The 15,440-nt window shown below is 45.3% G+C and overlaps 1 protein-coding gene across 1 annotated transcript in view; it reads left to right on the forward strand.

Annotated features, from left to right (window-relative positions):
* Positions 1-15,440, forward strand: part of TDRD6 (tudor domain containing 6) — a 2,323,386-nt gene that overhangs the window by 1,746,393 nt on the left and 561,553 nt on the right. The window contains exons 21-22 of the mRNA XM_086926239.1: positions 7,090-7,179; positions 7,422-7,526. Coding sequence (XP_086782365.1) covers positions 7,090-7,179; positions 7,422-7,526 — 195 coding nt within the window. The remainder of the gene's footprint in view (positions 1-7,089; positions 7,180-7,421; positions 7,527-15,440) is intronic.

The following is a 15,440-nucleotide window of genomic DNA, read 5'->3' on the forward strand; positions in this document are numbered from 1 at the left end:
AAGGAATCTGGAAAAATTGAGGTATTTTGGAGGAGACCACCATTAGATGACACAAGGGGTCTCCCTGGTGGTCTAGTTGGATGTTTATGAATTTTCGGGAGTATGTTTAGACATGGTATGCGGGGATGGTCATTCTTCAAAAACAGGTATTCATCATAGCTCAATAGACATTTGACCCACCAATTTTTCAACATTTCGTGGTAAATAGATATACTGTCCCTGTAAATTTCCCACGAAATCTGTAACCGGAGATATCATAGAGTTGTTTGAGAGCTTCCCTTCTATAATCTTGTACATCCTTCAAAACAATGTTGCCCCCTTTATCTGGGGGCTTTATTACTATGTTCGGATCCTCAGTAAGCTGTTTGAGGGCAATATGTTGTCCCTTGGTGACATTATCATTACCACTCATCTTATAGTTATTCGGTATTTGAGATAGTTCATGGAACATGAGAGTTAAAGGCCTCAATATAGTCATAGGGGACATTTGGGTTACATCTTGATTAGGGTTTAAAACCACTGTTGACAGAATCATCCAGACCAAAACCCATTTGTTTCAAATTGTTGTTGCTTTCCTGTCCTTGTATCCCATTGGTAGAATTTTCATCCAGAGAGTGTATTGTTAGGATGGAGTCAATGTCTTGTAAAGTGAAGGGCGATTACATTTCAGAAGTGTTTGTTAAATGCCTATCTCTCCTTACAGGTTTGATAACAGTGGTAGTTAGCATTTTATGCAATTTCATTAACTTCATCTTCCTTATAGGTCGATCCTTGTGTCCACATAATTCAGATCTTGTAAGGGACAGTATGATAGACCCTATTTGAGAAGGGACTCTTCATCCTTGGTTAATTCCCTTAATGATAAATTGACAATGGTTTTTTCATCCATCATGTCTTGATTTTTGGGTAGACACACCATGCAGTTTTTGGTACGGCCACTGTGTCTTTTGCTTACTCTCTTTGAGCCCTTTGCTTTTCCTTTGCCTCACCCTCTTCCTCGTTCTCTTACTCACCCCTTCTTCTCGATTGATCCTTGTGTTCTTGATTCCTTCCTCTTTTGTTTTAATATCTGGAATTCGTGTAGGAACATGAGGGCGCGTGCCTAAAGGCACCGCTTGTCTATCTGAATCAGAGCTGAGATCTGAGCAGGAATCAGTTGATACCACCTCCTGTTTTTTTGTAGTTGAATTACACATAGGTCTCTTTGTGCCCGATCAGTTCTTTTCATGTAAGTTAGGATCCTCCCCTCAGCATAGTCCTTATCTCGCAAGAATTTGCGTAGTTTCTTTATTTTGATGGTGTCCTCATAAGATTTCCGTCGGGCTTCCAGACCTTTTAGGAACTCAATCACCACACTTTCTGTTTTGTGTTTTTCTAATTCTTGTCTAGACGTGTCTGATCCAAATCAATTTTAGCATACATTATTAGCATTTCCAACATCCCCTTACAGGTTTTGGCCATGTATTGTGCCCATTCATTAAGGAAATCCGGATTGGGGTTCTCATAGGTGGGAATGATGGAAATCCTCAGTCCTCTAGGGACCCGATGTAGTGTAGTTCCTATATTCCCAATAGGCTCTGCGCATTGGAATAATATATCCTATAGATATGACGTAGGACTTAGGTCAGTAGGTCTCTATCAAATATACTAAACTTAATTGTGAGTGCCAGCCAGCTCAGAGGTCACTAGAAACGTTCTCGAATACACAAGATGGAACAAATATCTTCAGAGTCGTGGAAACAATAGATAAGTATCTCACTCAGACAATCGTGCTTGCTTCGTTTCTACAGAGGGTGCACAGAAATAGAGAGACGGGCGTTTCAATTAAAGGTTTATTAAAGTCTTCTTTCTCAAGCAAGAGAGGTGAACTGCTACAATAGTTAGGCAGAATGCAAAGTATAATGCTTACAGCGAGAATAGTTTTATAAAATAATACTGTAATAGCATTGTAGGGTTTCTAAGCCATATAAAAATACATACATAAATAACAAAGTCTAAAATACTCAACTTGTGCTTCTAAAATACGCCTACCCCAATGTAACTAACCTAGTACGAGGGAAAAAGTAAGTATTGTATAGCATAAGTTTTAGTTCTGCCAATAATTGCCAAAGTTTTCTCTAGGTTCTAATCAGCTCCATACCTTAGAATGAAGGAGGTCTGGTATCTGTGTCTCGGGACTCGATTTCCCAACACCCAGAAAGTGGAGTCAGAAACACTGGAGCTGGATTTTTCGGCAGATCAGTGTGTCCGCTCGGAGAGTCGGCTTCCTTTGGCACTTGCTGTAGCAAGCTGCGTCTGGCAAGTAGGTTGTCGAACGGCATCGAACTACTGTACTTTACTATAGCAAGTGAAGGTATATTTATACCTTGAAGGTGTTTAGGAATGCCATGTTTGACATAGTCGGGCACACTAATGTCATGAATGAACCCCTAGGGAATAGTTGTTCATTGTAAAGTAACTGAGTTCTCGGAGAAATCAATATTCAAGCAAGGAGAAGTCCCAAACGGCTTAAGCTGTTTTTTCCAAGAAATTGTTGATGTTTGGTGAACAGATGGAAGTTGCCATGCCGGTATTTGGGTAGCATGGGCTATGCCTAAATAAGGGCTTGATTTCTATGCCTATATAAGGGCAATGTGGATTGTACCTATATAAGGGAATGAATCAGGAAAATTAATTAGGAATCTAAAACTTCATACAACTCCGACCTACTTCAACATAATTGGTGAAAGAGGTGACCTCCCACCATTTGTTTAATTCACGCTTGGAAAGCTTTTCCAAATTTGTTAAATTCTGTGTTACATATGATTCCTGTGGATTGGAAACAATTACTGATTTAGAGTTCAAATCCCTGGGAATCAAATCTTCATTAAATAAGGAAATAGTAACAGCTTGCCTTTCTCTCTCCCATTCATTCATAGTCCTCCTTCTTTTATTTGCCCAAATTCAAATGTGTGTTCCACTTGACACGAGTGCCTAATCGCGCCCGTGATGCACATGCCCGGGCTTAAGGATCTGGTAGTTGTGTTGCGGAACGATGTCGAGGATTCTAATAGTCTGCCAGAGAAATCATGAGAGCGTGTTTTTTACAATGTCTCTTTTTAATATTAGCACTCCTTATAATGATCGAAAAAGGAAAGCTAAAAGAATATAAAGTTATTTCTTTGATGTGTCGGAAAACGCCTCTCCAAAGTGCTTTTAGTTATCATTCAAATTGCAAACTCACCTTAATTGAGTCCAGGAAGTCACATTGCCGTGGACACGTTGGAGGAAAAAAACAGAGCTATGCTCCTTTCCTCATATTGTTTGCAAGCATTTACACGATCGCAATTTTCAAAAACACACACACACACACACACACACACACACAACCCCCACGTCTTCTCCTTACCTGCAACAGCAAGTCCCGAACACGTAGGAGGAATAGTGGGTGGGTTGTGGAACACTTACTGCCTTATGTTGCTGTATGCGATCCAAGCTCAGAATTATCACTCTGGACCTCTCTTTACGGTGGCAGCACGTCCCCCATTCCGTTTGCTAAACGAATTGTTGTCCCAAACTGCTTGCGAGTCGTCGTTCCACTCTGACCTAGATGGGCAGGATTCCATTGAATAGTTTGTCGATAAGTCGGAATATTCAAATCCGTAAATGCAATGTTTCTTCCGTCAATTGGGACTGCTGGCATTTGGCAAGGTGTCTAGACAGATCGGCGTCTATTCAGTAAGTCGCTGCTCGTGGGGCTGTACTTTGCAGGACTTAGCACGACTCATTTAATCTGGCACTTTTTCAACAGTCAGTATGTTCTGTGGCGATCCGGTGGCGTGTTCTAACTCCCCTGTCACTCCTTTGGAGCACATTCTAGCTTACCTCTTTTTTGTCCTCCATTTACTACAGTAACTATGAGTATACAGCTGGCCAAAAAATTGTTTTATTGCCGGTATGTTTATTTAGGGGCACTTGCCCTAGACTTTAAATAATTTTCTATATATTTGTTTCTTTATCCTTGGGCTATTTGCCAGGCTAAGGTATGGTACGCTTAGGATAGTCTGCATGATCAGTTTGAATTCATAACTGACTTACAGTGCTCATGGTTTAAGTTTATTAGCATAGTTAATTAAAACCATTGCAATAAAAGCACTACAATATTCATAAATTAAAATTGTTTAAAAGCTAAAATAGAAAATTCAGTGCAGTTAAAACACAATTGGATTATGCTAATTGGGAAGGGTCAATGGGTTGCTAGATGCTGTAGTTTTGTTTCTCAGAAATCTGTGCTCCGGCCATGCTTGCCGATTATTCGAGCGAAATTATCTCTGCTTATTACAACAGTGTTCCCGCTGCTGCTCCTGGTTCACATCTGGCAGTCTGTTTCACAATGATGGTCTTTGTCAAGCATTCTTTGATGTTAGCGGCATTTTTTGTTCAGCCTTCCTCAGGAATTTTACCAGTCTGCAGTTTAATTGAATATTTGCCGGGTTTAAGTAAGCCAGCACTGCTTGCCTTCTAGTGCGGATACCTTTCTGTTTGAGTGGTTCTTTTAGAAGATGTATCCGCACTTGGTTCAGTTCTTCGCTTAGGCAAATTAAATGAAGAATATCACCATTCTTGATATTGCACAGCCTGCAAGTATCTTGGCCTTTTATCCTCAGTCATGGTGGAAGATGCTGAGTGCATGGAAGGATCCCCAGTCTGTACCTTAAGAAATTAATTTTTTATCACCCTAGGGTAGCCCTGATTGAAATATGGTTGTGGGGTGAGTAATTTATAGGAACTGAGGGTCATCCAGGCATGTGATCTTTTCGAGAAGGTTGCCTTGTCATGGGTGTTATTGGAGGCATGTGAGCTTGTATATATTGTGTTAAGTTATGAAAAGAGAGAGGAACCCCTTGAAGTAAACAAGGGAATTGGGGTGTTAAACCTAAATCAAACAGAATGATTCCCTTGGGTCGTGTACAGGAAAAGCTTGGATTTAGCTATAACCACAATCAAATATAAACACACTAATTAAAAAAATTAATCAAAAATGAAGTTACATAACAATTTATTGAAACAATAAAAAGACAATTTACAATTACACTGGAAAAAATGTTAAAAAGCAATTAAAATACTATATAATTTTGTGACCAGCACAAAAATGAAGGACAGACAAAACTCAATTGTAAAACATACAAATTAGAAATTACAAAGCGTACATTCACTATTAAAATTTCAACGTCCCCTGGTTTTATAACCTTACAATCTTATATACACCGGGGGGGAAAAACAATGAATTGTACAGAAACTTGTGTCGACGCGTTTCGGTGGTTTGCGTATTATGTGCCACCTTTATCAAGACTATTGATTTGTTGTCTGTCGTGTTACTGGATCCTTATGGTTGTCCTGTTTGGTCAGGTGGGATTCCTTGTTATGTAGGAGATTAAAATTCTTTCAGGATGTGAGGAGATATTCTTATTGGGCGGTAACTATCTGAAGGTTACTAATGATTCTCCTATCCGATAAGGATTAGAAAACTTTTCAAAGTCTGTAAATCTTCAGACTCTTCTATGTCACTACTCTTTAGTTGTTCTTGACTTGTAGCGGGGATGAATATCAAGATCAATGGCGGTTGGCTTCAATGACCAGAACGAGTCTCTCTATAATGGTCAAAAAGAGATCTCGCAGTAGAAGGAATAATAGAGGCGCGGTGAGCTGCCTTTACTTTTCTGAGCGTCACATCCTGAAAGAATTTTAATCTCCTACATAACAAGGAATCCCACCTGACCAAACAGGACAACCATAAGGATCCAGTAACACGACAGACAACAAATCAATAGTCTTGATAAAGGTGGCACATAATACGCAAACCACCGAAACGCGTCGACGCAATTTTCTGTACAATTCATCGTTTTTCCCCCCCGGTGTATATAAGATTGTAAGGTTATTAAACCAGGGGACGTTGAAATTTTAATTGTGAATGTACGCTTTGTAATTTCTAATTTGTATGTTTTACAATTGAGTTTTGTCTGTCCTTCATTTTTGTGCTGGTCACAAAATTATATAGTATTTTAATTGCTTTTTAACATTTTTTCCAGTGTAATTGTAAATTGTCTTTTTATTGTTTCAATAAATTGTTATGTAACTTAATTTTTGATTAATTTTTTTAATTAGTGTGTTTATATTTGATTGTGGTTATAGCTAAATCCAAGCTTTTCCTGTACACGACCCAAGGGAATCATTCTGTTTGATTTATATTGTGTTAAGGCCTTTTTTATGATTATTCACCACTAGGTGACTTTACACTTTTTGTGCTGAAACTAAATATATGTATATATAAATACAAATTGCATTGATGATTGTCTTAAATAAGGACTAGGTTCCATATATATTTATGACATTAAAACAATATCCTTATTATTAATTGGGAATGTTTTTTGCAATTGTTTTTTTCCCCCTAGAAACGGACTGGATTGATTAGTCGTTATGCTCTTTGCATGATATGAATAAACACAACATGCTTAAATTCTACCAATGAACTTAGGAAAACATTCCTTTATAAAACTTTAATCAAGAAGGCACGGCCCTCTGCCCCCTACCTAAATCTGTGCCATGCATGGCTCTAGGGTGTAGCCATTTGTGAGGCACATGCCAACGCTAAGATTGGACCCTGACAACTGTAGCATAAAAGCTCCGGTTCCTCCATCCATCCCAGTAACCATGAGGTGGTTGCTAGACTTCCAGTTTTTGTTTTCTATTATTGTGTTTTAAAATGGGCTCTAACCTTTTGATAATTGGTGACTTTTGTATACAACGGAATAGGTGCATAGGTTGCAGTCCTGAACAGAGCACCAAACTGAGTCGGAGAGCAGTGATCTATACACATCTGACTTCCATTTATGCTGATAGTTGATAATGGCTTAGACAAACGTTAGCAAAGCATACAGTGACTTCGATGGGGCCAATGGATAGCATTAGTGAAATGTGATTTGGTATTGTCAAAGTATGTTCATTGAATGTATTGTGTGATATTCAATGGTATCACTTTTCTTAAATTTATTGATGTATGATGACTTTCAACTGAATTCTGATGCACTATCCTTTCTTTTAACCTACTAGTAAATGTCTTCTTATTGGATGAAGAGTTACCAGTCATTCCTGATGCAAATTTGGAACGCAGATCGGCTAGTCCTACCCACACAGTTGAAGGTATTTTCTGATCCAAAGACAATTTCTAATATTGCAATGTTTCAAAATAGTTGTCTTTTGCTTAAATGGCAGTAATATGTATTTTCAAGGGACAGCAAGGTAAATAAACTCGTCTTTTTTTTCATGGGGATTGCTCATCGTATATGGATGTTGAGAACAGTCAAGGAAATTGGTTTAGGTATCAATAGCAACTGTTTAAATATTATGAACTGATAGTTGATTTCCGTTTATCGATTTTTCAGAAGCAGAAAATCGAAACATTTTGACTGCTGAAAACCAGATGTTGATGTCCTGTACCTGCCAGGAACAAGTATATGACAAAACAGACTCTAGTTCACCTTTAGGAGGTGAGCAGTGGATTTCAGATTGATGTCAAAGAATGTTACTTAAATTATGTTTTTTTTTTAAGCAAGTAAAAAAATGTCAACAGTAATATAAGCACTCACAATGACAGTTCATTTTCATAGACATGGGGAAGGCTTGCATATGTTACTGCAGAAAAAAATTATAAAAATAACCCTTCAGGGGAGGAGCCAAGCGCCGGCCCAAGATGGCCGCTTGACACATCGGCTCTGATACCACTAGCCCCTAAACCCAACATCCTGCCCTTGAAGCTGGGCATATGAAAGAGTGAGGTCGCAAACCCGGCTTCCCGACGACTTCGGGGGACGGAGTACTGCACATCGTACATTGTGGCCTGATCACAGCTCTGAAGCCGGGGACAAGATTGAAAGTGTGACCGCTGCCGGGAGAGAGAAACTCTACGCCAGCACCGGAAGTCGCCGACAGGGCTGGAGTCAACTCTCCCACATACCCCGGGCTCCCGTGGTGGCACATGATTGGTGCACGACGTCCCCTTGCCTGCACCCCCCGTGCATCGGCCCTACTCCGTGACCAGGAGAGGAGAGCGGCCTTGGCACAGCAGCGCCGGAATTTGAGGGGGCACAGAGTGAGGAAACGAGCCTGGTGAATCCCTGTAGGAAGAGGGGGTGAGTGCACTTCGAGTTGCTTCCCCCCTCCCTCCCCCCCGATCCGCAGAGCGAGATAGTGTGACCGGGACTGGCACTGCATGCTGTTCTACCCTGCAGTGCACAACAGATCACTTGGCAGCAGTTAAACCAGCCCGCCTGGAACTGTGAGTAGGCAGTGGAGATTTGTAGTGCAGTGAAGACCTTATGGTGAATACTGCCGCAGAGGGCAGCAATAGCGACATAAGGCCGGGTGGTGGTGAGAACGGACCGGCAGTGGCGCAGTGTGCCTGAGTCGTTGCTGCAAGAAGGTGCCTGCCCTGATACGTGGGGTGCGGCCCCCTTCCTCCCCCTGCCAACTACCACTCTGCCGGAGTGGGATCAATACAGGTGAAAATTGTGTCGGTTTGACGGCGACTATGGCTCCTGGTATGACCGGGTAAATCAGGGTGGTGAGGGGTGATCCAGCAATGCGCCGTAATAACCGCTTGTCTAACACCCCCCGAGGAGTATTCAACCGACTACATCAGCAGGGCGGAGTCCAGGCAGAATGACCCTAGCGTTCCCACATGCATCTGACCTCTGCGGCAAAGTCCTGAGGAGGACACTGCTGAGACACCTGGTAGCTGACACCGCAATGGCTACCAAACCGGACGCCGAAAAGCACCAGCCCATGATGATCAAGGGAATGAGGCAGGTTCAGACCAACAAACTGGATCGATACACCCTCCCCAAGGGTTCCCCGTTAGATCCACTACACGCCTTTGTGATGGGGGTGGATTCCATGAGCCCCACTTCGGACCTAACCTTGCATGATGTCATGGCAGCCATTAACGGGGTCAAGTCCTCACTAGGGCAAAAAATGGAATCACTGGAAAATAAAATAGACCGTCTCCATAGAAGTGAACCTCATACGGGCAGATCTCACCAAGGTCAACGAGAAAGTCAAGTCCCTGGACATAAAGACGGCCAGTCTGACGGACTTTGTGTCACAGCTCCAGCAGGAACTGCGCGACCTCAAGTCTTTTTACGAAAGGGCTGAGCTGAAGCTGGACGAATATGAAGGGAGAGCCAGGCGCAACAATATTCGTATTTTGGGTGTTCCTGAGAAGTAATAAGGTCCAGCCCCGGATCTGTTCATAGAGGAACTTATACTAACGGAACTCAAGCCCAAGGGACTGAGTAAATTCTTCACCATCGAACGTGCGCATAGGGTCCCAGGGGGGCGACTGAGGCCAGCGGCGCCCCTGCAGCTGATAATTGCACTGGTACTAAACTTTAGGGACTGACACGCTATCCTGCAGTCTCCCCGAACAGGAACCCCCTACGTTACAAAAAGGACACTCTCTCTTTCTTTCCCGATTTTACTCAGCTGGTGAAGTGCCAGCGCAGGAACTTCCTTGCCGTCAAGAAAAAACTCAGAGACATGGGGTTCAAGTATTCCATGATGTTCCCAGCGTGCCTGCGTGTAGAGGTCGACGGGAATGCGTGGTTCTTCAACAACCCTGAAGTGGAATCAGACTGGTTGGACAGTTGTCCGCCCTGAGGCTTCGGAACACAAGGCCGAGATGGAGACCAGGCAGCGCAGGAACAGGAGAGCTGCCGACTGGGTTCCAAGACTGAATGAACATTTCAGGTACCGGGGTGATAGACCCCAAGGTTGCACACTGGACTCTTCCTCACTAGTTTGTTAGATCTGCATATTGCAGTCTTCATGGGACAATTTGGTCATGGTATTATGGGTTTTCGGTGGGGGGGGCGGAGTACTGGTCTTCCTCCTCTTAACTACCTTTAGTTAACTGTTAGTTTTTAGTATGTAGGACGACAGGCACTCTACCAGTTTGAGATGGGCGAACGCCGCAAGCAGGGGTGCAGGGAGGGGGGGGGGGAGTTGGGAGGGGTGTGTATTGTTTTTTAACCTTGAATTTCATTTGTGTGTAACCTTTGCAGTTGAATCGGTTATTGTATTGAGTTCATCGACACCATCAAAATGGAAAGCAGAGTTAGGGCGACTTTCACAGGGAAGCAGCAATGAGCGGTAAACAGGGGTCAGAGTCCTCTGTTAGAACGTGAACAGGCTGGGAGATAAACTAAAGCGTGGGATGGTTAATTAATTTGTCAGGCGGCATGCCCCGGATGTGGTACTCTTGCAGGAAGCACACCTTGTTGGAAACAAATGCATTACACTGCATAAAGGAGGGTACAAGATGGTGCCACATGCAGGATTTACCTCTGGGTCATGCAGGGTTGGTATACTTATCAAGAGCACATTCCCCTTTACAATACAGGCCTCGTGGTCGGATGTATGGGGCAGATATGTAGGGGTATCGGGCCAATGGGAAGGTAAGACAGCCACATTTATCTCTATCTACGTCCCGCCTGGTCTGCAAACAGACACATTTAAGGATCTCGGCTTCCTGTTAGGTATCCTGGTACTGGGGGGGGGGGGGAGTTAAACGCAGTAGTGGCCGTGGAGATTGACAGGCACCCGCTGCAAGAACGTGGACCAAACCAAAGGTGGCTGACGGGAATTTTTAGAAACAGTGGGAGTGGTGGATGGGTGGTGGATGCATAACCCTAACAGGGCACAACAAGCACACGTATTTAACGCACATCACAGTCTCACGTATTGACTACATCCTAATCCCGGCGGCCCATGCTCATACTATCCAGGAGGTTAGACATCTGAGACGGGGCATTTCAGATCACTCCCCAGTGTGGCTCAGACTAGAATCGGAGCACACAAGCATCAGCATGGTGGCCCCAATCAACCGGTGGTATTAAAAAGACCCTGCCACCCGCAAGGACATCATCAAGGCTACTGATAACTAATTTAACAAACTGGGGCACGGTTGATTCAGCACAGACTCTATGGGAGGCATATAAAACGGTCATAAGGGGAGATGTACTCTTCCCTGATTGCTGGGAAGAAGAGGAACAGGCAGGCAGAACTAACAAGGACGGAGGAGGACGTGCTAAAATCAGAGGAGGAGATAGCCCAGGGAGTGTCCCCGGAAAACCTTCACCTACTGAGACTGAGACAGGATGAGTTCAACAGTATTGACAAAGAGAGAGCTAGAGCGCAGAGTAGAGAGGTCCAGAGCAGGGTATATGAATTAAGGGATAAGGCGGGAAAGTTGATAGCTTGACTGGATAGGAAAGAGTGGGCGTCACAATTGGTGCCCGAGTTGCAAGGAGATGACTCTAATCCCATCACTGACCCGAAGGCTATCGCGGATACATTTGCAGACTATTACCACTCGTGTATAGCACTACAGGCAGATACTCGGAAGAGGACAATAGAAAGATGATCATAGACCTAAGGCTACCAGTGATCTCAGACGAAAACAGAGCCTACTTAGATTCCCTGCTAACGAATGATGGAAGTGGCACAGGCAATCCGAGGAAAGCCAAGGGGCCCAACGGGATTCCCGTTGAGCTTTATAAGCTGAATTCCAATAAGCTCACCCCCCACATCCGTTCAATGCTGATGGAAAGCAGAGTTAGAGGAATTCTCCCATACGACCAAAGAGTGGCCAATATAGTTGTCATACATAAAGACTGCAAACCTAGAACGAGCCGTACCTGCTACAGGCCAATATCTCTCCTTAACGTGGAGCCCAAAGTCCTCGCAAAATTGCTAGCCATGCGCATAATCAAAGTAATCACCGCACTGGTCCACCCCGACCAGTCAGGCTTCATGCCGCTTCGCAATACCGCCCTCAATCTGCGCCGACTGCACAGTGTTTCTGATAGATAATCTGCCGTGTGGATTCCTCACCTTGTGAATATCCCCCTTGCGTCAGCAACATTCGGAATTTCTTTTGTAGCCTTGCGCCGACGTGGACTCGGACGTCATAGAGACACGACATCGCTCGCGACTCCGCTGACGTCACCGACGCCTACAATAGGCCCACGCCGGCGTGATGACATCAGTTCCCTTTTTTCCGCGTCGTCGACGCTAACGGTTTAACGGGTTACTCTGTAGCTTCTAGTATTTTATTACTTTGTTTCCTCGATTCTCCATTCTCTGACCTTTTTGCTCGTGTTGTCATGTCGACAAAGAAGACGGGGTTTAAGCCTTGTAGAGAATGTGGGAAGATGATGTCCGTTACGGACCCTCACCAAGACTGCATATGGTGTTTGAGCTCGGATCACGACGTTGAAGGGTGTTCATCGTGCCAGAAGATGAATCCGAAGGCTCTTCGAGAGAGGGAATCGAAGCTCCTTGTGGCCAAGCTTAAAGCGAGTAAGGTTAGAAAGTCTTCGAAGCACTCGAAGAGATCGAAGTCGAGATCCAGGTCGAGGTCTCGTGAGGCGTCTGCCTCGAAGTCTTCGTCTGACCACGCTTCCGTTTCTCGGAAAAAGCATAAGAAGAGAAGGCATGAATCCCGTCATCATTCAGGGGATAAGTCAGGTTCAAGATCAAGGTATCCCAGGAGGGTGAAGTCGAAGGTGATTCCTCCACAAGTTTCGGATCATGAAGGTGAGGCTTCGCCTTCGGAGTCGGTGGCCCATCCTCCAACTCCGGTTCCGGATCCGACTCCGGCTCCGGCTCCGTCTCCGGCTCATTCTCCGACTCCGGATGATGCCGATGGAGTTCCTGTTGAGGGAGAGTCTTCGAATCCTGTTGAAGAAACAGATTCAAACCTACCTTGTGGTCATCCTGAGCATCCACCATTCCCGACACCAGGTCAGGACCCTTCCGCGTTTTTAAACGCGATGTATGGTGTTTTCTCTAGATCATGGTTCCCCTCTGGTGCGCCTTCGGGTCCCATGGGTCCTATGTCCTTTAATTTGGGTGTTCCTCACTCATATGTTCCGGCACCATTCATGCCGTTCATGCCAACCCCGACTCCGCTGTGGCAGTACCAAGCTCCACCAGGGTCGACGCCGGTATCGACGCCGGCCCGGCCGAAGTCGATGACTCCAGCTCCGACGTCACCGGCTCCAAGCAAGTCTAGGGATCCTCCTTCCAAGCCCTCGGATTCGGTTCCGAAGTCGGCTCCGGCGCCGTTGGATTCGGCTGCACTTCGAGTTAAATTCAGGTCTCGAAGAGAAGCTCAATGTCTGCTTGAACAACAGAGGGTTGATGAGTCTTCTTCTGACATGGAGGAAGGTGAGCTGGATGGGGGCAGTTTCGACGACCTGGAAGAGGCAAGTGGTCTCGAGTTTTCCCCGGAATGGTCTTTACCTTCAGGATCTGATACACCCTCCAGGGATGTTTAACCGTATCATGTAGTCATGAAGAAGGCAGCTGGACTTTTGGGTTTGTCTTTGCCTACTGTCGAATTTACTGACTGAGGTTCTTCATTCTCCAAGTTCAGCAGTGGAGCCTTTACTTCCATTTAATGAAGCCTTAAAGGAACCCATTATGGAGGTATGGAAAAAGCCTTTTTCTGCTCCTGCAGTTTCCAAAAACGTGGCTAGGAGATATAGGGTGGCTCCTGAGGACCCTGCATTCTTGTCATCGCACCCGGCTCCTGAGAGCTTGGTGATTCAGGCTGCATGTTCTAAAAAGTCGATTGGGGCTTTTCCGCAGGTGCCTGGCGACAAAGAGGCCAAGAAACAGGACCAAATTGCTAAAAAGACTTTTTCTTCGGCTAGTATGGCACTGAAATCGTCTAATGCCACTTGCCTTATGGGAAGATACATTCATGCTCTAATGGACTCTATGCGTTCATTAATCCGTAAGGTTCCTGAGGATAGCAGAAAAGACTTTGAGGAAGCCTTGTCTGACTCTCAAGCGGCTGCCCGTCAAGTCATCCAAAGCGGGCTTGATACTACGGATTCAGTGGCAAGGATCATGGGCACGGCGGTTGCCACTAGGCGTTCAGCCTGGTTGAAGTCATCTGATTTTTCAACTGATGTGCAATCTGCTTTATTGGATTTGCCTTTCGATGGTGAGGGGCTCTTTGGAAGGAAAGCAGATGCGGCCTTGGAAAGATTCAAGGACAGCAGGGCAACGGCTAGATCTCTAGGCCTTCAGGTCAGAGGTTCTACGACCAGGAAATTTAGAGGTTTTGGCCGCTCCTTTCGTTCATATAGACAAGGACAGCAGCAGCAGCAACAACAGCAGCAGCAGCAGAATACCTTGTATAGGTCATACAGGGGGAAGCAGAGAGCACGTCCTCGAGGGCGTCAGCCCAATTCCTCCTCCTCCTCCACCAACCCCCCAGCCACAGACAAGCAGTCCTAGATCCGCCATTCAGGATCATGTAGGCCCAGTGGGGGGCCGGCTTACCCACTTTCTACGAGATTGGGAATCGGTTACATCAGATCTTTAGGTTCTCAATCTCGTAGAAAATGGGTATGCCTTTCCCTTTCGGAAATTCCCTCCCAATTACCCTCCTTGCCCAGGGTATTGCTCAGAGGAACATCTGTTTCTCCTTCAGGAGGAAGTCCAAACTCTATTGAGGAAAGGTGCGATAGAGGTGGTCCCAGAGCTGGAAATGGGTCAGGGATGCTACTCCCGGTATTTCCTGATTCCCAAGAAGGATGGCAGGCTTCGTCCTATCCTGGATCTCAGGATCTTGAATTTTTACCTGAAGCAGGAGAAATTCAAGATGCTCACCCTTGCTCAGGTTCTTCAGGCTCTGCTGGAAGAAGACTGGATGGTGTCGCTCGACTTGCAGGATGCGTATTTCCACATCCCCATCCTGAAGTCGCACAGGAAGTATCTCCGTTTTACGGTGGGGTCGCAGCACTATCAGTTTGCGGTCCTTCCGTTTGGACTTACTACTGCGCCTCGAGTCTTCACCAAGGTGATGGCGGTGGTGGCGGCGCATCTCAGATGGTCGGGGATTCCTGTATTCCCCTATCTGGACGACTGGATGATCAAAGCGGAGTCGTCCGAGATTGTGCTTCATCATCTGCAGGAGACAACCCAGTTGTTGTACAGGTTGGGTTTTTCGATAAATGTACCCAAATCTCACCTGGTGCCCTCCCAGCGCAACCTGTTCATTGGTGCTGTACTGGACACAACTGTATGTCGTGCATTCCCTCCTCCTCAAAGGATTCGCGACATACAGGGAATGGTCTCTTTATTTTACAATGGAGCGGTTGTTCCGGTCCTGAAGGTCCTTCGCCTGCTCGGTCTGATGGCTTCTTGCATTCTCCTGGTCAACCATGCACGCTGGCACATGAGGGCACTCCAGTGGTGCCTCCGCAGGCAGTGGTATCAGCACAACGGAGATCTCAGGGAGTCAGTGAAGATCTCCAGAGAAACTGCAGCGGATCTGTCTTGGTGGGGCGTGGAAGGCAACCTGTCTCAGGGGAAGCCTTTTCATCTGC

Source organism: Lissotriton vulgaris, chromosome 6 (assembly GCF_964263255.1).
Source record: "Lissotriton vulgaris chromosome 6, aLisVul1.2, whole genome shotgun sequence".
In the NCBI taxonomy this organism is placed as follows: Eukaryota; Metazoa; Chordata; class Amphibia; order Caudata; family Salamandridae; genus Lissotriton; species Lissotriton vulgaris.